This window comes from Mya arenaria, chromosome 4, assembly GCF_026914265.1.
Source record: "Mya arenaria isolate MELC-2E11 chromosome 4, ASM2691426v1".
Classification (NCBI taxonomy): Eukaryota; Metazoa; Mollusca; class Bivalvia; order Myida; family Myidae; genus Mya; species Mya arenaria.
This window is the reverse complement of record NC_069125.1, coordinates 24011819-24033304: the sequence shown is the minus strand read 5'-3', so window position 1 is coordinate 24033304 and position 21486 is coordinate 24011819. Positions and strand designations below refer to the sequence as shown.

Sequence of the window (21486 nt, the reverse complement as noted above, 5' to 3'; positions counted from 1 at the left end):
GTGCACTATATACAGTTAACACTATACCCCCCTCCTCTTTTTTACCTTTTTACCGGGACCGGAACGGAACCCCCGTAACGTTGGTTTACTGACCTGTACCGGTTCCGTTACCACCCGTTTGCATGTAGGCTTAACGTAATTAATTCATCCTTTCCCTCTTCAACCTTGAGATCAGCTATGGAAATGCCCTAATATGCTGTTCCGACTGTCTTTGGAAACTTCATGTGGCAATCATACATAACAGATGACTTTTCCATATCATTCTAATCACTCACAATTTCAAACCCAGAACTCATGTCCATTAATTGTCCCGGAGTCTATTTACCTGATCGTTTCATCAATGAGATGTTTAAGATCGGCTAGACCAGAATATTCTGAGATGAAATTCCTTCCTTGTCTTCTGCATCAGTTTCTTTCTGGTTAACCGCGGCCGGTAATCCCTTCGATCTTGATCACAAGAACCATGCAGTAAATCCTTCCCTATGTAACGCATCTGAAAATCCTTCCAGACATGGCCCGTCGGTAAACCTGCTGGTTAATCAAGCCCCTATACCCTTCAAGATAAGAAACAACGGTAATCCCATGTTCCTTTGAGTGGGATCCAACCTCGTATTTCTGTTTGAGTTATATCCAACCCAATGGGACTTTGCCTAGCATTTCCGGAACCTTGGTCATTTTAAACCAAATGTCCTTTTAAGCACATCCAACTTCTGACTCAATTGACGCGAAAAAAAGAGTGTATGTCCAAACGGGAGCTCGAACCCAGTACCATTCGGCCCGCATGCAATCGACACTACAACCGCGTCGCTATAAAAGCTAGCTCAACAGCGAGGCTGTTGGAAGTGCCCTATACGGCTGACAACTCATAATGTACAAATTCCTCTACGCGTGTCTTTATGTTATCTCTTTTAGTGATGGTAAATAATGTATGAGTACAACGCTTGTTAAACATAAACAATATCTCACACTGGGCAGTCTTTAAACGGACATCATTATATTATCCCACTTTTTTTCCCGAATTAAACAAGTCAAAAAGGAATTAGTAGTTCGAGGATTTTTAAAGGATCTCTAGCGGACATTATCCATATAAACCTAATCTATGGGTAACGCAAACATACTTTTGATCAAGGCTATTGTTTTAGTCGAGCGTTTCCACTATCATGCATTTGGGTAAGAAGACGCCTTAAATCTCGAGGTCTACGCGTTGACTTGTTGCTTATTTTATTTCTTTATTTAAGAGTAAAAATGATAAACTGGTCAGAGCGGACAACGGGATAATCAACATTCACATTAAGAACGGAACGCTGCACCACCATACCGCTATGTTCATGGTAACGCATACAACGAAATGCATGACACTGCTGTTTGCAAATAAGCTGAAGAAACGATAGACAAACTTTAGTTTTTCATCAAAATTAATTCAAAACTCTATATATATGAATGCTTTGTGGGGTGCTGAGCCCACCACTTCATTAGTTAGTAGCACACATGCTACATAAATGAAAAGGCAAATCGCTGACGGCAGTGGAGCGTTGGACTGCGAGTCGGACAACCCGGGTTCGATTCCCGGGCGGACCAGGTCATTTCTGTTGTGATTGGTTATGATGTCCTTTCTACGACCATTCCGTGGCACTGTACCACTGCCCCTGGCATGTACATATGTTGTCAGTTTCTTGCAGAGGTGAAGGCACCTAGTACTGGTTCTGCCCAGGATAGGTGTGAAGTGGTTGAACTATCACTCTGGAATCCATCAATGTACTCACGCCGGGACCCGGAGTATAAACTACTAACACCACCAGCTGACGGCGGCAGACAGTTCTCATATCACTTTTTAAGTCAATAGAAAAGTCATAGATGTTGCACACATGATTCGAAATTCATTTCAAGGGGCGGCGCTAAAGCCAACATAAATCATTGCTTCAAAACCTTGAAAAAGGACCTTTTGCTGACAGTCATTTTACAAAGTACACAGTTTCATCATTAGTTTTAGCATTAATACAACTTTGAAGAAAATTATTTAACCTTATAATGCGCGAGAGTGTAATCTTTTATTATCAGGGAAAAACGGAGTACCCTCTGGCACTTGTTGCCTTGCCGAGACCACCATGCGCCGTCGGATATCACTTAATAAGCTCAGCCCGTAAATCAAACCCGACCCGCCTTTGTCAAGCTAGGAATCTCGTCTTATATATCGCTTATTGAATGACCACTCATGTAATATCCTATAGAGGCAGTAAAGAAAATCGGACGATATTTTCCTTAATGTGGTTGAAAAAAGATGGGCATAATTCAAGTTTATAACTTGCTCCGAGTCATATAGATCTGCTCCGATGCACTTACGAACACGCTTTATAAAATTATGACTCAATGTGAATGAAATCGTGTGTCGAAATAACAAATAATAAACACAAAATGTTAATGGTACCAATTTTGTGCATGTTCTATTTAATCTTTAGTTTATGTTTGGTTTATGATGTCGACTACTTTATGGCAATCATGTATACACGTTGTTAACCTTTGACCTTTCCCGGAAGTAAATATTTCCGTTATTCACCGAAATAGTATTAAAGTTTTAAGTTGTTCGAAAATATGTTGATGTTATTCAAATGAACTCTTCATAAGCACAAAACATGTAAGTTATTTTATCAATGGATCCGAATGGCAAAAAACATTTTGAACAGTGTTGCCAGTTATACATGTATAATATACTGTACATTAATATCAATGACATTAAACTAATTGTTAATCCGATCGTCCGTGGTGGGCCTAGGTAAAAAAATGTTTTTTCTCAATGAGAGATGGAATTGGATCTCTTCTATTTATTTAATATTGATGACTAATTTAACAGAAAAAAAACAGAACATTTATTTGACTTCATCATTACAAGATCAATACATATTTGTATCATACAAATCAATATGCAAACACACATGACGTGATATGTGTAACATAATTTTACTATGAATAACTTACAAATACTGCAACATAAAAAATGTTGAGAATTTATTTATTTTAATCTAACAAAGTGAATATGGTGTTTTGCTATGTCCATTTTTTATAAGTTGATATCATATCATAGCTATATATATACAGTAATTGGAGTAAACACATACAGTGCAGGGTTCTCAATGAGTTTCGGTAGAACAATCTCAAATAGTAAAGAACTGACCAGCTACTACTTATTCTACTTAAAAGTCACTTATTTTTCAACATTTGAACTGATTCAGGTGAACTGGCATTTGAACAGTACATGTCGGCCAGGTGCCAATTCTTATTGAGAACACTGCATTGTACAATTTCATATTTCCTATGAAGTATTTAATAGAAGCAATGGTTCATTTAATGGCAATGGTATAATAATGTTCATACTATAAAGGTACAAAGAATAAATAGTAAAAGATTTAATATTCAAACACAGCAGACATAGATAGTTATATCACAAATGATATGGTAGTGGTGTGTGCACTTATTTAGAGAAAGAATGGAAAAATAATATAAAAAGACAGCTGTGATATTTCATCAGTATTAATATATGTTATTAATACATACATTACGTATTATAAGAAGGAGTGTCTTAGGCTGAACGACTTATAGCTAATTTACATACAACTGTAACTGTATTGATTTTAGCTATTGCATTTACTTTGTTTGTAGTCGTTTGTTAAGATTAGACAACTATATATATGCAGCTTGAAATATGAATGTAACCAACATTATGCGTATAAAATAAATTTCTCAAAATTACTGTCTCTGTGATTTTTTATAATCTTGTTCCATCAATATGTACCATCAAAACTGTATTGTGTTTGTAAATATTCATTCTCATGTAGATATGTATGTATAACCATATACCATGTACATCTTCAGAAAATGGAGGAATATCCATAGCTATTTTTCTAATGAGTATTCACAGTATTACTTTGCATTAATTAAATATATATTTCACTATACTTCTGTATATACTTTTGGTGTCCACTGTGATTTTATGCAGGTGACAACTTAGTTACCTAGGAAAGTAATTGCCATGTACCTATATGGCTCAAATATCTTTTGTGTAGTTTGTTGTTTGATTCCTGAAACACAATTTATATAATTAGATTATGTTAGCCAGGTTCATATTTTAGTATGTATGAGATAGCAGTGCTCAAGCCAGGATTTGAAAAGGGCAGGATGCTTGGTCAAAAAGGGCACTTTTGCTGTGCATCAAATGAACCTTAATGGGGCAGGAAGTCTAAATGCAAGGGCCAAAGTTCAAATCATATTGTGAAGATGTTGTAACTACTTTCAATACTTATAGTTTGTTATCAATACCATAGCTGTTATCTTCGCTATACAGTCTTAAGTGTCATAATTATGTATATTCATGATATAGGTTCATATGTTCCTAATCTACATTTTTTTCTCCTCCGAACAACGTGTCTGTTCTTCGTTCTCTCGCTGCCTACTGCCAGAAAAAGGCAAAGGGGTGCCCAGCCCTGCTATTTCGGCCTAGCTGGATCATTCATTATGATTATAAACAATATATCAATACGTTAGGTATCTGTTTCAAAAAGGGGCATGTCAAACTTATTTCAAAACTTGTTTTTAATCTATGTGCATTTAGGTTTCGTTATAATAATAAATGATATGTCGAGTAATCATTTGCGCGCAGTTTCTACTTCTTTAATTGTTTTAGGTATTGTCATAACCTTACTGTCCTTGTTTTGGATAATAATAAATGATATGTCGAGTAATCATTTGCGCGCAGTTTCTACTTCTTTAATTGTTTTAGGTATTGTCATAACCTTACTGTCCTTGTTTTGGATAAACTTTGGCCATACTATCTGCCAAGTTTTTAGTAAAATTCTTTAAGTGACCCCACTCCTCACAAAACCGGAGGATAATGCTACGGTCATACTTGTTATTGCACTCGAAGTGTAGTGCTTTATCTTAAATACGTGGACATTTTTAGAACCCTGCTTTGAATCGAGAGCAATAAACAGGGATTAACTGCATATTAATACGATAATAAACGGAAATATACATATAAAAATGAGCAAAACCAATAATAAAACTTTATAGCACTTTGGATGTTTAGCGATTTAAATTACGTTCCTATGTTAGGAAAATCCTTTAAGAGCTTCCCTAACAAATAAACATAGATTTATCAATTCCATTTTATTTTTAAGTGTAAACATTTAAACACAGATGGTCAAGTTGGTTTCTTTCTCGTGGTAGTAAATATAAGGACAAATACAACAAAGTGAACTCGTCATCAACATTAATCGAATTGCATCACAATCTTTGATTTCTAGCCGTATTGGATGTATAGGCTGTCGTAATCTACAAAAATAAAGATGCTGATAGCAACCTATAACTGTAATTTGCAATAATACATAGATATCGTTCATCAATCATCCACACTAGACATTCACACTGCTTGGTTTAAGGAATTTAACTTCTATGCCTGTTCTCATTAGTCGTATCATTAATGTTTGCTTGTGTATTATAAATGTCACTGTTCGTATGCATAATGTGTGTTCTAGTCAATGTTTAATGATCTTCGTCATTGTTTTTTCTTTAGTGTGCAGTTTCTTTCTATGTGTGCATTTTTTTACATATTTTCTTGGAATAACATAAAACGGCACTTTGTTTTTAACGTTGAAAGGTTATTTCTGATGTTTGTTTTTCCATTTGACAGGCCGCTAGGTAGAAAGGGGGCGCTTCGAAGAACCGATGGGAACAACTATGGTGCCATACCGACAAATGACGATAGTGGTTGGTCGAATTTCCTTTGGTCTACATCTTATAATTATAAATCGACACAACCAACTTTTTTGTGTAAAGCAAGTAGATGACTTTGAAAAAATGGAGAGGGAAGTACGAATCAGTCGATGATATGGCATGCATACTTTTTTAAATGTTATCACGTCTCCTCAAAGGTTTGCGAATATATATTTCCATGGTACTGGGTCAAACATGGTTGATATATTTAGTCATTAAAATTACCAGGTTTTAGTTTAAACTTTATTTGTTTTACAACGATTGTGAAGAAATTAATATTAACTTACACTTAGTCCCTCTCGTTGGTACAAAATTGCGCGAGAGTGTCGTCTTTTATTGTGGGTGGAACCGGAGAACCCGGAAAAAAACACTGAGAAAACTCACTTGTCCAGCTTGGCGACCACCAACCAAACTCACCATGCGGACAGGCCGGAAATCGAACCCTTGTCGCCTTGTTGAGAAGTGAGTGCGCATACCACTGCGCTAATTGGATTAAATACCTAGACCTGGTTCTGTATTGGTGTAATTGTTTATAAGTTACTCAGAGCGGCAAGTAGAGACCACCTATTTTTATAACTTTAATGCAAAAACATCGGGACATGGGTATTAAACATTATATTACAGACAGCAATGGTATTGGCAGAACTTCTGACGATATGTACGGGCGTCATAGTCCACAACCGAATCCCCCGAGCGGACGTCTTAGCCCGAGGTTGGGTGGTAGTGTACCATCGAGGCCAAGTCAAGTCTCCCTAAATAACGACAAAATAAGCAAACTTAAGGAGCAAGTAAATGAAGTGAAAGGGATTATGAAGAACAATATTGAGAAAGTTATAGAACGAGGTGACAAAGTGGAGGAACTTAGTGGAAGAACTGGTTAGTTGGCTTGTTTTGATTTCAGAACTGTGTAACGTCGATCATATTTAGTTATGTCATGTTAAGGCCATTACGCATTTACAGTAGATTTGCTTTACAATACAAGGTCCTCAAAGCCTTAAGTATTTTTTATAAATAGCGTTATTCAGTGTGTGTATATATGAATGAATACTATGGGTATATGCTGCCCTTTGTTTCATTGGTGTAGTAAAAGAAATCTTTGATTTAGGTCTTTATTTTAAGCAAACTGTTAATTTCCGACATAGCATATATGACGTAATTTATCATGTGGTATAAATATACTGTTATTGTAAAACATAATTTAATTTTATTTGCATGTGTTTAATTGTTTCTATTTATTGCTTGTCAGAAAATTTGGCAGAAACGAGCGTACGCTTCCGGTCTAATGCTACCGACCTGCGTAAAAGCACTCAGTGTATGAACCGGAAGCTCATTTGTTGCATCGTCTGCGTTGTTGTTGTCGTGGTAACAGCAGTGACATTGATAGTATTGTGTAAGTGCAATATTGTTATATAAGTATTTAATGGAATGTTTAAAGCTTTATATTTGTGTATAATTGTGGAACAACTATAATTACTGTAAAACGATCATGAAACGGAAATCACTCCTTCAACTTCCACCATGTACGAACTGCGACCGCCTTAAAGGGACGCGCTCATGTTTTGGCACCCGAAATTAGTTTCTCAGTAATGCATCTGGAAACACTTAATAATTATTTTACTCTTTGATACCGAAATTGGAGACAAAAATACAATTTAAGTTTAAAAAACACCCTGGTTGTAGTGGGGAGCGAACCCACGCCGATGCATGGAAGAAATAAAATAGAAAACCGAACCTTATCCACTCCCCCACAGGGACTCATACTAAGATGACGGATATTTACACCTTTATTGCAAACATTGGTAGTATCATGTGATAATATCAACCAACCAATCATGATACAGCCTTTTGTTGCATCGCGTTACTAACATGGACTTCAAAGACAATACTTGAGCATATACCATATGTATCAACATTATGTTTAAGGGTTTCAGCCGTCGGTATATTTGTTTTAACGCCTTTAATGATTTGCCACACTTTATTTAGTAATACCCCACCCTCCCCTTTAAAAGTGCTCTTTAAAAACCATGAAGGTGTCCCTTTAATTATATATTTTTATGAAAACTACTTTTTCCATGTATCAGTGATGTAAATCTTTTTTCACGAGGTTGTTCCTTCTTTTTTCATCGATGATTTGTTTTTGTTTCAGTTTCCTTGAAAGTTATTTAGCCCAAGGCAATCTGCTGAATGACTGAAAATCAGAAGATAACCAGGAAGAATTGTCCGAATGTGTCAAAGAGATAAATTATTCAGGGATTTCTATAAGATTTTCACAATATCGCATCGTTTTATCTGTTATCTTTATCTGTTTTTAACTGTTGTTCTGTTTTAGATACATGCGTGCAGTTTGTGTTTTTATTATCATTATGCAGTGTGTTTTTATTAAGATATTTTCTCGGTAGACTTACCATAGCCATGGTGAGTGTTACAAGTTTGTGCAATATGCTTATCATAATTACATAAACTTTTTTTTGTTATGTTAATATATATTTGTTTGATGATTATTTAGCACACATGCTAGAGATCACTATACAATGCATGCAATGTGCCTTTTTTATAACATTTTTTAAACATTCCAGATGTAAGTTATATCTTTCTATTATTATAATTGATACTATTAAATGGCTTTCATACAAGAATCGCTGTTGGTTGTCAGTGAGTCTGAAATATTAAGGGCCATTCAGATATGACCCCTATTGCGCGATCCTTGGCCTTCTGACATACATTTGCTTTTATCGTTATATTGGGAGTTTCAGTCCAATGCTATTTCGGGAATTAATAATGAAACTGTCATGCTGACATCAATATTCCAGCTGGCTTATACTTTTAGTTGTTTTCCTAACACAGAACCTTTATGAACCATAATAATGAAAATATGATTCATTTTAGTAAACAAGTGTGCCGTTTTAAATACAAAAGTAAAAGTACACCGTGAATGCAGTTTTTTGTTATGGAAACCTGCGTAAAGAAATGTTCATAAAGCGTCAAGAAAATAATGCGCAAATGAGAATCTTTTTAAAGCCAGAAGTTTTGGAACAAATTGTATTGGTATTTTTATGCCCCGAAGGTTGGCATGTTCGAATCGCACCGCCCGTCCGTCAGTGCATGCGTCTGGCTCAATTTCTTGTGTCCGTGCTGTAACCTATTCTTATATCAACATATTTTTAAATAACATGCGTTCGACATACGAATACGACGTGCTGCATACATGACCCGAGTCCCTACCTCTTAGGTCAAGATCACACTTAGTGTTTGTTAAACTTTTTTTACTTTGGCACACTGCATATAATAACAGAGTATAGGTGGCCATGTCCGGGCTGTAACTTTCTCTTGTATGGATGAATTTTAAAATAACTTGCCACTTGTGATCGACTTACCAAGGCGACATGTCACGTGCAAGACCCGTGTCCCTACCTCTAATGTCAAGGTCACAGTTATTAACAAAGTATAGGTGGTCGTGTTCGTGTCTCTTGTATGGACATATTTTAAAATAACTTGCTTCATGTGTTCGACATACCAAGATGACGACCTGGAGCATGCCAGACCCGTGTCCCTACCTCTAAGGTCAAGGTCACATTTAGTGTTTGTTTACTGTGTATTGCTGAAATAAAGGCATGGATTATAGGTGGTTGTGTCAGCTTTTGCTTTCTCTTGTGTGGATTGACATTCCAAGACCACGTCTCGCGTGCACAAACAGTGTCTCCACCTCTTAGTTGGCCTAAGAGGTGGAGACACTGTTTGTCACAGTTATTATTTGTTTAGTATGGAACGCTGCAAATTATGACATTGAGAATAGGTGGTCGTACCCGGGCTGTTACTGTATCTTGTATGGACATATTTTGACAATTTGGTCACCAGCGTAGCATGGCATTTCACCGACAGGGCCGACGAGTGACCCAGTATGGTGAAACCGTCGAACGATAATCTCATCAACATTATTGGGCTTATTCACCATGCGATCCGGCCTATCCATTGGACACCGTGCGGGAGGAAACTAACATAATTAAAGTGTAATTCAAACATGCACAACTGATCTTGGGTTGCATTTCTGCTAAGAAATGGTAATAAGTTTATTAACTAAACATTTCTTTTTGGAAATAGTGACTTTACATACGTTTGTATTTGAAATCATTGTGTTGTATGAAAAAAATACGAGTCGTAGGTTGAATACTGATACGTTTTAGTCCTATCGTGCTATGCGTTGTTTTGAGTATAGATATATATTTTTTGCTTCAAGATTCGTCATTATACATCTGCCTTTTCAACTAAGTATTTTTGGAGCAAATGTACGTCCTTTTTACATAAACCAAGATATTGAGACAATAGAACATACAGGGACAAGCCCACCTGACCAAAATGTAGCCAAATTCAATGGGGAGACAAACCAACACTACAAAAGACAATCCAAAACTACCCAAGACTAACAAATACTACACCAGACAAACCAACACTACACAAGACAAACCAACACTACACAAGATAATCCAAAACTACACAAGACAAACAAACACTACACAAAATAAACCACCGCTACACAAGATAATCCAAAACTACACAAGACAAACCAACACTACACAAGATAATCCAAAACTACACAAGACAAACAAACACTACACAAAACAAACCAACACTACACAAGATAATCCAAAACTACACAAGACAAACAAACACTACACAAAACAAACCAACGCTACACAAGATAATCCAAAACTACACAAGACAAACCAACACTACACAAGATAATCCAAAACTACACAAGACAAACAAACACTACACAAAACAAACCAACACTACACAAGACAAACCAACACTACACAAGACAAACCAACACTACAGCAGACAAACCAACACTACTCAAAACAAACAAACTTAACACCAGACAAACCAACTTAACACAAGAAAAACCAACACTACACAAGACAAACCAACACTACAGCAGACAAACCAACACTACACCAGACAAACCAACACAACACAAGACAAACCAACACTACACAAGACAAACCAACACTACTCAAAACAAACAAACTTAACACCAGACAAACCAACTTAACACAAGACAAACCAACACTACAGCAGACAAACCAACACAACACAAGACAAACCAACACAACACAAGACAAACCAACACTACAGCAGACAAACCAACACTACACAAGACAAACCAACACTACACAAGACAAACCAACACTACTCAAAACAAACAAACTTAACACCAGACAAACCAACTTAACACAAGACAAACCAACACTACACAAGACAAACCAACACTACAGCAGACAAACCAACACAACACAAGACAAACCAACACTACAGCAGACAAACCAACACTACACCAGACAAACCAACACAACACAAGACAAACCAACACTACACAAGACAAACCAACACTACACAAGACAAACCAACACTACACCAGACAAACCAACACAACACAAGACAAACCAACACTACACAAGACAAACCAACACTACACCAGACAAACCAACACAACACATGACAAACCAACACTACAGCAGACAAACCAACACTACACCAGACAAACCAACACAACACAAGACAAACCAACACTACAGCAGACAAACCAACACTACACCAGACAAACCAACACAACACAAGACAAACCAACACTACACAAGACAAACCAACACTACACCAGACAAACCAACACAACACATGACAAACCAACACTACACAAGAAAAACCAACACAACACCAGACACACCAACACTACAGCAGACAAACCAACACAACACAAGACAAACCAACACTACAGCAGACAAACCAACACAACACAAGACAAACCAACACTACAGCAGACAAACCAACACTACACCAGACAAACCAACACTACACCAGACAAACCAACACTACACAAGACAAACCAACACTACACAAGACAAACCAACACTACACCAGACAAACCAACACAACACAAGACAAACCAACACTACACAAGACAAACCAACACTACACCAGACAAACCAACACAACACATGACAAACCAACACTACAGCAGACAAACCAACACTACACAAGACAAACCAACACAACACAAGACAAACCAACACTACAGCAGACAAACCAACACTACACCAGACAAACCAACACAACACAAGACAAACCAACACTACACAAGACAAACCAACACTACACCAGACAAACCAACACAACACATGACAAACCAACACTACACAAGACAAACCAACACAACACCAGACACACCAACACTTCAGCAGACAAACCAACACAACACAAGACAAACCAACACTACAGCAGACAAACCAACACAACACAAGACAAACCAACACTACACAAGACAAACCAACACAACACATGACAAACCAACACTACACAAGAAAAACCAACACAACACCAGACACACCAACACTTCAGCAGACAAACCAACACAACACAAGACAAACTAACACTACAGCAGACAAACCAACACAACACAAGACAAACCAACACTACACAAGACAAACCAACACTACACCAGACAAACCAACACAACACATGACAAACCAACACTACAGCAGACAAACCAACACTACACAAGACAAACCAACACTACACAAGACAAACCAACACTACACCAGACAAACCAACACTACACATGACAAACCAATACCACACAAGAAAAACCAACACAACACCAGACACACCAACACTACACAAGACAAACCACAGTACACACGAAAAACCAACACTACACACGACAGACCAACACTACACAAGACAAACCAACACTACACAAGACAAACCAACACTACACACGACAAACCAACACAAAACAAGACAAACCAACACTACAACAGACAAACCAACACTACACCAGACAATCCGACACTACACACGACAAACCGACACTACACAAGACAAACCAACACTACACAAGACAAACCAACACTACACCAGACAATCCGACACTACACACGACGCGGTTTTCGCGTTATGGCCAAATGTTGAAATCTGCACAACAACTCTGTCGCCGATGGCGCCTCCATTGAATTATAAATGGATGTGAATGCCTTAAATTTTACCATTTATTATAATGATGTCAACAATGAAAATGATAGTCCCGGCTTTCTTTCAAGTTGACTTTTGCAAAACAAATATATATTTCAGACTAACATACGTTATTCAAGCACAATATCATAGGTGTGGATAAATAAGAATAACATGTTTTCATATCAATATGCAAAATGAAATATGTAAGGATTCGTCTGCGTGAATCCCGTCTAAATTCCGCCAGTAAATCAAAGCACATTACAAACAAGTTTGTTTATAAGTGTTATAATGGAGATGTTGCAATTGATACCGCTCGAAAAGCAAGATATATATATATATGTGTGTGTGTGTGTGTGTGTGTGTGTGTGTGTGTGTGTGTGTGTGTGTGTGTGTGTGCGTACATGCGTGTATTCTTGCGTGTGTGCTTGCTCGCGTGCGTTCGTCCGTGCTTGCGTGTGTGTGTATATTTGACCTTAATGCTATAATATTGTAAGTGTTTATTTAATTTACTATATAATGTACTTGTACAGCCAAGTGATCTTAAACGCTCAATCAAATCGAGACTGCTAAGCTTATACATTCAAAACGTCTCTGTTTCATAATTTTATTAAAACATCTACCGAGATCTGCGGCGAATCATGTATTCTAGTAAGTGCTTATTTCTGTCTGAGTTTGAACGATGAACATTTATCTTGAACAGGCAAATGCTATCTATTAAAGGGATATTACAAGTGAGTTTCATAATTAAGTCATTTTCCAGATTCATTCGCATGCACCGGAGGGAGCAATATATCTCTGTCTCGTTTAAAAAGTAATAATTGGATATCGGTGATGTTTAGAAATTTAATCCTTACGATAGCATGCTTCAAAAATAGCTCCAACTTTTTTCTGTGGTTAAGATTACCAAAGTTATTTAACGATGTTCATTTCGTTATAGAGTGGAAACCTTAGGGAGAAGACTATCAGCAAAGATCTACTGTGATACGATTCAAAAGCACAAGGACCAAAACCACAACAAGGAATAAACAAAACATCAAACTACTCGCTACTTCCCTTGCTGTAGGTAATCGCTACCACCATGCATATCACGTGATGACGATCAAAGTCACGTGACGTCAAAACAATTTCAACTCGCTTTCGTTTAAAATATTTTTTTTATTTTAAAACTTTGAAAACAATTTTATTTAATTAAACTTATATGACCTATTGCGTAAATACCTGTTAAAAGCTAAACAAATAAATAAAACACACATACACATACTTACGCACGCACGCACAGACCCCCCCCCCCCACACACACACACATACACACTAACTAATATAGCTGACATTCAGCTATTTAAGGACGTGGTGGCGGAGATCATCTCTGTTTGTCAAGATAAATCACTGCATAGTTGTTGAAAGTTGAAAGTTTTATTAGTCAAGGTTAAATTTTAGCATCTGACAAAACAATTAATGCAATAAACAATATCATCATTAAAACATTTTTAAAACAAAATGTCAGTGATAATGATAATGGGTAAGATGGAATATACAAAAAAAATCAAAGATGGAGAATGAGACAAATTATTATGATTATAAAGTTATATAGTGTGAACAAGGAACACTGGCATAAAAAATGATCTAAACAAAGACATTATTCTTTTTAAGGAATGAACTGCGGGCTTGATGTCATTATCGGGGTATGAACGCAATCCTTCGGACTCCACACACTTTGACCAGCACACTTGCGTTCATATCTCCGATAATGACATCAAGCCCGCAATTCATTACTTATATTTACACCAATAGTTCATTATTTCATTCAATAATTGTTTAAAAAAAACTTCACTTCATTTAAGAAAACCTTGCAGTAACTCTTTCCTACCCATTCTGTAAATAGAACGACCCGACTGTAACCGGAAGCATTTTTTGAAATGACGTCACAATAACGCGGGAAAAGATCAGCCACTTGAAATCACTTTTAAACGTAAAATTCAAACACTTTAGGCAACTATTCATTTAAAATTTAAAAAATAATACTTTCTAAATTGTTGATTTATATTTTACGGAACCTGCTGACACAATACAAACAATAACAGTATCAATATTTTTCATGTATATTGTTATGCAATGAATTGCGATCCGAACATATCCGAAGATGTTGCGTTCATCGGTTGATGAACGCAATTGCCGAAAGGCAGTTCATTTAAGGAATGGAAGTTGAGGTGTAAATATTACAGAGTAAAGATAATCTTAACAAAAATAATTTATTTGTACTATTCATAAGGTGATCAATTTTTTAAGCGTTAGGATTATTGTTATAATAAGCGTCATTATATATTTTTTTCTATCTGAATTGAAAAATGAACATTGGAAGATAAAGTGAAATTCATCATCTATTACATCGTGGTTAACATCGCATAAATTACATGATCTACTATTTCTTTCCATATTCAAAAATGTTCTTTTTTCAATAGGCAGTTTATGATAACAGTTCGAGCAAGGTTAGAGGATAATACATGAACATAATTTTCAATTGAAAATTCTTTTTTAAAGATGCGATAATTTAGACATTTACTTGATTGATCTATTGTGCTTAAACAGTTTGGAATATACTGGCCACGAAGTCGATGTTTAACAAGGTTTTTGAAAGCAACTGGAGAACTAACATGTTGATGTAACCCAAAGTTTGACAATCTAAGGCTATTTTAAGTGGTATGTATAAAATGAATCCAGCTAAAATTTGAAACGTTGTCAGCATACATATTAAGCAAGGTAATATATGAGAATTTCGAATGTTTAGACATAACAACATTAAACCAATGAGAAATAATTTTACTTTTAATACGTACAGAAATTGATAAAATGCCAAGTTATCCATATACCATACATTTTGGAGTAGACTGCTTTAGGTTGTGGATAAGTTTACAAAACTTAAACAGCAAGCGATCAATTAATTCCAGGTTTTTTATTCCCATACTACTGATCCATACATAAGAATAGGGGCTATAATTGACTCAAAAAGACTCAGCTGCATATCAGTAGGCAATATTATTTACGAGCCTTGTTAACAACTGAAAACCTAGCCTATCTAGATTGATTGATAAGATACTTGTTTGTGTCATTCAATTTCCATTATAAGAGAATTTAACTCCAAGATATGAGAACTTATCAACAAGTTCAATATTATTACCATCAAAAAACAAATTTGGCATATTTCTTAGTCCTCTTTTGTTCTTCCAAAATATAACTATCTTTGTTTTAGCTGTTTTACTTGTAAACCCCAGCTCTGGCAGTATTCAGACATAGCGTTCAAAGCGGATTGTAATTCCTCCTTATTTTCAGCCAGAATAACTGTATAATAATAGTTAAATGACTTCAATAATACAATAAAATCATCATCACTAAGGTATTTTTCAACATCATCACAGGCTGTTTGTAAACCATTACACTGAGTCAACATAAAATCACTTAAATCATTCAAAAATAATGAGAACAACACAGGAGACAAGTTTTCACATTGACGGACACCGGACTAACTCGTAAAAAAAGACAATTTGTTATTTGAAATAACACAAGACTAAGCTTTATCATACATATTGTAAATAGTTTTAGGAGATTGACATTACATTTATAAACACGTAAATGTTGGGGTTATCGCCCTGGAAAGGTCCACTAAAACAGAATGTCGATGTGGTTAAGGGCTTTCATCAATGAATGTCATAGTATATTTTTCCGATTGATAAAATCATAAAAAAATATCTCGTAATAATTGCCCGATAATAAAAAACTGTATTAAATTGTTGACAATAACGTAATGAAACTGCACGTGTGTTGGGTTTTTTACTCGTTGTAAACGTTTTGTTTTATAATTTTGATAAAACAGACATAGAGCATCCCATGTTTGACTCTGCTAATTAAGCAAACATCAATCATGGAAGCATGAAATACATCATAGGAACCAGAACATCTGAACTATTTCCGTTAACACGTTGTGCTATGTACGTATTTCTCTTGTTTCACAATGCAGTAGCGGCTTCGGCCATCCATCTGCACGGAACAGGAGATTTGTTTTTAATGAACTTCGTAAGGTCAACGTCGGTGTTTCAAAGTATTTAAAAAATATAAATACGAGGAAAGAAAACAACAACAAAACACACCTTCCTGAAAAGGGATAGTTTTCAGTATTTGTCGACAGTTATCATATAAGAGCAATACTTTCAATGTTCTGTTTGTTAACAGATATCATTTAAGTGCAAACTTGTCAACGCACTCTTAACATGTTCATAAATCAAATAAAAAATCCGCATTTGCCCCAAAGTCACGTCTTAAGCACGAGTGAATGAAATAATTTCCAAATGGGAAATAAAGCAGGTGTTTCAATTTCCTGTCATTATATTTCTTTCTGATTCGGTGGTGATCATATTATTATTACTTTCCATGAACTATATTTCCCAAAACAGTTTTAGTATAACTAGTTTCCACATCGGTTTAGCTTAGATGTAAGCTTTTTATTTGGGGGGGGGGGGGGTAAAAGTATTTCTTAAAAATCAGTATTACGTTGTTCGGGTGTTGATGGGAATACAGTTAATCTACGATCGCTCGAGACGCCGGAGACAGAGCCAAAACCTCGAGGGAACCGATGTTTCGAACGACCCGAATTTCAATTTTCCAGTCTGTTATGAAATATCTTTCAGTGTATTTTAAGTTTGAAGTCATCAAACCGACTGTTTACTAAGACACCGATTATGTGTTGCGTTGTGGAAATCCCTCATATGTTCAAAGGCTGTCGTATACTGAATGTAAAAGAAATAACAATAAATGAATAAATAGAAATGTTTATTTTAACAAAATTGCCATATTGCAAAGCAAAGTGACAAAAAGTCTTTTCAGAGATTCCGATATTGGATCGATATGGTAGAGTTAATTCGTATTTTTATTACTCATTTACATTTCTCACAATTAACTACTTGTCATTATCTCCTCATAGTTATCTTCTCAAATGCCCTTAAACAGTGATAAACGGTTTTTCACACCTTATCAAATTGCCTTTCAACTGTCATTGCAACTTGCGAAAATTTTAACACAATTGTTTGTTCATTTTGGAACATGCGTTCGGGAAAAAGATTGAAATTATGACCTCGAGGGAGCCATAAGGTTTTGTGCATGATTTGTGTACCTGGGACCGACTATATTGCTCGACTCCTCGACATGTTTAGGTTTTGATGGAGCCTAGGTATAATTTATATGAACATAGATGGAAAAATGTTCGGGACCAAGCTCCGACCTCGAGGGACCGCCTGTTCTCGAACGACCGCTTGTTCGATCGACCGCAGTTTTACTGTATCAGCAACAAATGTTTTGCAGAATTACATGACTGAGGAACGTATTTCGTGTAATGGCGACTACCTTTTCTGAAATGGACACGACGCATACCATACTCACTTTGGCTCACAGGCCGGGCACTATATCAGTACCCGTGTTCTTTTCTATATAACTTTCAACGGATCAATTAAAGTAGTAAATTAATATTGTTATAAATAAAGTTTGCGAAAGTTGTCGGGTTCAATTTCTGAACGTGTCATACCAAAAAAACTTTGTAAACATGTTGGAACTCTATGTGTCTCTCCTTCAGTTTCTTTTTGACAATAGCCTTGTGCTTCTAGAAATGATTTTGGCCTGTTTTTTTTTTACTACTGAGAATGTCCCTGTAGTTTTCATAAGTATTATTGAAATCAACGATGATTTCAAAATATCCAATATCAAAATTAATGCCCTGTAGTAATACGAACAGCTTACCTGAAGTTGGTGAAAATAGGTGAGTTAGTACACAAAAAGCGATATATTGCGTATTTCGGGTTTGAAATATCCTTGGAAATCAGACAGCAGGATATTAGTGTTTATATTAAGTCAATTTACAGTTTATTATACGTTTATTACGGAGGGTTCAAGATCTTAGACCGAGCAAATCCATTGCCAAAATATTGCTTTTCATGCATATCTTTTAATGCTGGGAATACAAGCAATTTACATGTGTTTATTTGTTTGATATATCTATACTCACTCGATTTCTGTGAAGGATAAATATCTTGCTCTAGATATTCAGCAATGGTGATTTCATGTTTAAATGCTTCTTGTTACTAATTTGGATCATGCAATAAATTAGAGGTTATATTTGGAATTATACCAGTCTCGTATGACTCTACACATCACGTGGTCCATTCGTCTTTTGTTTGTTAAAAGGGGTTCCAAACGGATGAACAGGTATTTGTTTATCTTCTTTTAAAAAAAGGAAATGTCCATGCTTGCATTATTACATGTATTGCAATGCGTTGCTCATTGTTGATGCCTTATCTATTGATCCAATAAGTGACATTTTTATAAGATATGAACGTTTTAGCAGCATTTCATTTTTAAAAAGAATCATCAGACTTCAAGAATGGAGGTACATATTTTTTTCTTATCTATCTCAATCTATATACCCACAGAAAGTAAATTATTTAGTTATTGAAAAATGTTTACGTATTTTCTAAATAAAACTTGTTGTTGTTTATGGTATTGGATGCGTTTTTTACACGCTCATGTATTTTACAAATCGAAGGCTAAGCAAATGATGGGTATATCATAAAATATAATTAATACTGCGTTTTGATCCGGGAGGTTGTATTTAACTTGGGTGGATTTTTGCAGATTTCTTTATCACTAAGAGCTCGCCGATTAAAATCAAAATCTGCAAAAAATCAACGAGAATCAAATTCGACCACTTTTATCAAAATCCAGTACTAGAAACCCCTTTATTATACATGCATACATTTAATTTGCAAAAATCCACGAGAATCAAATTCGACCACTTGGATCAAAACCTAGTACTAGAAACCCCTTTATTATACATGCATACATTTAAGTCTCTGTTTTTTAATGAAGTCATTTTCACGTCGCACAATGATACTTGTAATGATATGACGCCAGCAGAGTAGAACAATACGCAGCAGTTTTCCCATTGGATTTAATTTAGTCGAATACCTTCGGGAAATTGTTCTTATTTAGTATTGTTACAGGAAATATAACACAAACCAGGAACATTTTTCCACACACAATGTAGGTGTTCCTGGTGAAATATCTATGACATAGATATTAAAAACTTTAAACCTTTAAAGCCACATAAGCTGCAATTTTTGTATTAACAGTGAAATAGAGAATAATTCAGATAATTTTGAAAAAAAAAACATTTATAGGAAAGAGGGATAGAAATTGAATTAGTTCTATATATATAAAGATAACAAAGAAAAGTTGAAAAAGTACATAAGGCCACAAAATTTGAATTAGGGACCTCTGCGTTGGTAGTCAGCAACCTTATCGACTGTGCAAATGAGGGTTTATACACTCAATTTGGTTTTGTATAGAATAAAAAGTACTGTGTTTCTTCTTGTTTAAGGAGAATTGAACACACTTTAAACCAAAGCTATCATTTTTGCCAACATTAATCACTTTGATAAACTTTTTCTTATTAAAGATTATGTGATATTGTCAAAATCATGACGGAAGATTGCAGATCAGTTTGAAGTTCAGATAATAGTAGCAATACAACTACATCTATCTTAACCAATGTATTATAATAATTGTTACAAGCATGTACATGGCGACCTATAAACTTTGGCTTTAACGTCAGACATATATTACATGGCACACACGCAGTCTAGTCAATATCGTTTTAAAGAATTTGGAATAAAGTGCCTGACATTTTACCATGCACTTCTAAGTCTTCTTTATGGATTATTGCTTATGGTGTATTTAACGGACAAAACTTGACATTTGAGACAACTGGTATATTCTTTGTTTAGTTAAAGGAAAGAGTTGCATGACAATATATTACTTTTTTTGCTATTTCGTTTTGTTTAGGACAACAAATAAGTAAATAAACACATAATAAATATGCGAGAGTATTTATTGACAAAACATCCAAGGTTATAAATACGATGATTGATGTTGACGAAAAAATCATCGTGTCGTTTACAGAACCGTAGTGAAATCTGCTGAATTTTTCTAATGTTTCTATACACGAGAGAAAGTATACTCAATATTGCTAAATGCAATCAACGAGTTATTTTACCAGGCATTAATCTTTCACGGCAATCATCCACTACATAATTATCAAGTGTTAAAAAGAGTGTCAAAATTGAACTAATTATAGGAAATGGCATGTAATTATTTGAAATGTTGGTGATTTCAGTTATATTTCTAAGGGAAAAAAGACATTTTCGGAATTTGTGTTAAAACTGAAGAAAATAAATCGCTCTATAACAAAAAGTATGCTTCACCTTGATAAATGTATTCATTGAAACATTGTGTTGTGTTAATATATATCAGAATATGTTTCAGTTGCTTTAAGAGAATTTTCATAACTTATTTTGAAAGAATAGAATACAATATAAACTACAAGCCCGGAAGGCGAACTATAGCAAATACCCTCTTTAAAGTCACAATGCTGCGGCTAAACACTAACTCCATGAGAGACAAACAGCGTACAAATCAACATGACAGACCGCGCAAGAATACAAATATCCTTTATCAATAAACGTTGAAGTTACTGCCTTGGAACGGTCAGCAAAAGAGGAGAGCAATGGAAAGTTTAATGTGTTTCGTTGCCCACAATGCTATGCCTACCACTGAAAATGTTTTTCAAAGGCACCCCACCGGCTAACCGATATTTTAATGTAAAGCCCGTGATGCTGA

General features: G+C 35.5%; 2 protein-coding genes across 2 annotated transcripts; both read left to right on the top strand.

Moving 5' to 3' along the window:
• The first annotated feature begins 2511 nt into the window (after positions 1-2511).
• LOC128230342 (uncharacterized) lies at positions 2512-8399 on the top strand. The gene is made up of 5 exons (XM_052942532.1): positions 2512-2632; positions 5681-5757; positions 6388-6639; positions 7010-7153; positions 7910-8399. Coding segments are annotated over exons 1-5 (495 nt in total). The 5' UTR covers positions 2512-2630; the 3' UTR covers positions 7930-8399.
• Positions 8400-9624: 1225 nt separating this feature from the next.
• On the top strand, positions 9625-12188 carry LOC128230705 (transcription initiation factor TFIID subunit 1-like). The gene is made up of 2 exons (XM_052943149.1): positions 9625-9659; positions 11000-12188. Exons 1-2 carry the CDS (start codon positions 9625-9627, stop codon positions 12186-12188), a joined length of 1224 nt encoding a protein of 407 aa, XP_052799109.1.
• The last annotated feature ends 9298 nt before the right edge of the window (positions 12189-21486 follow it).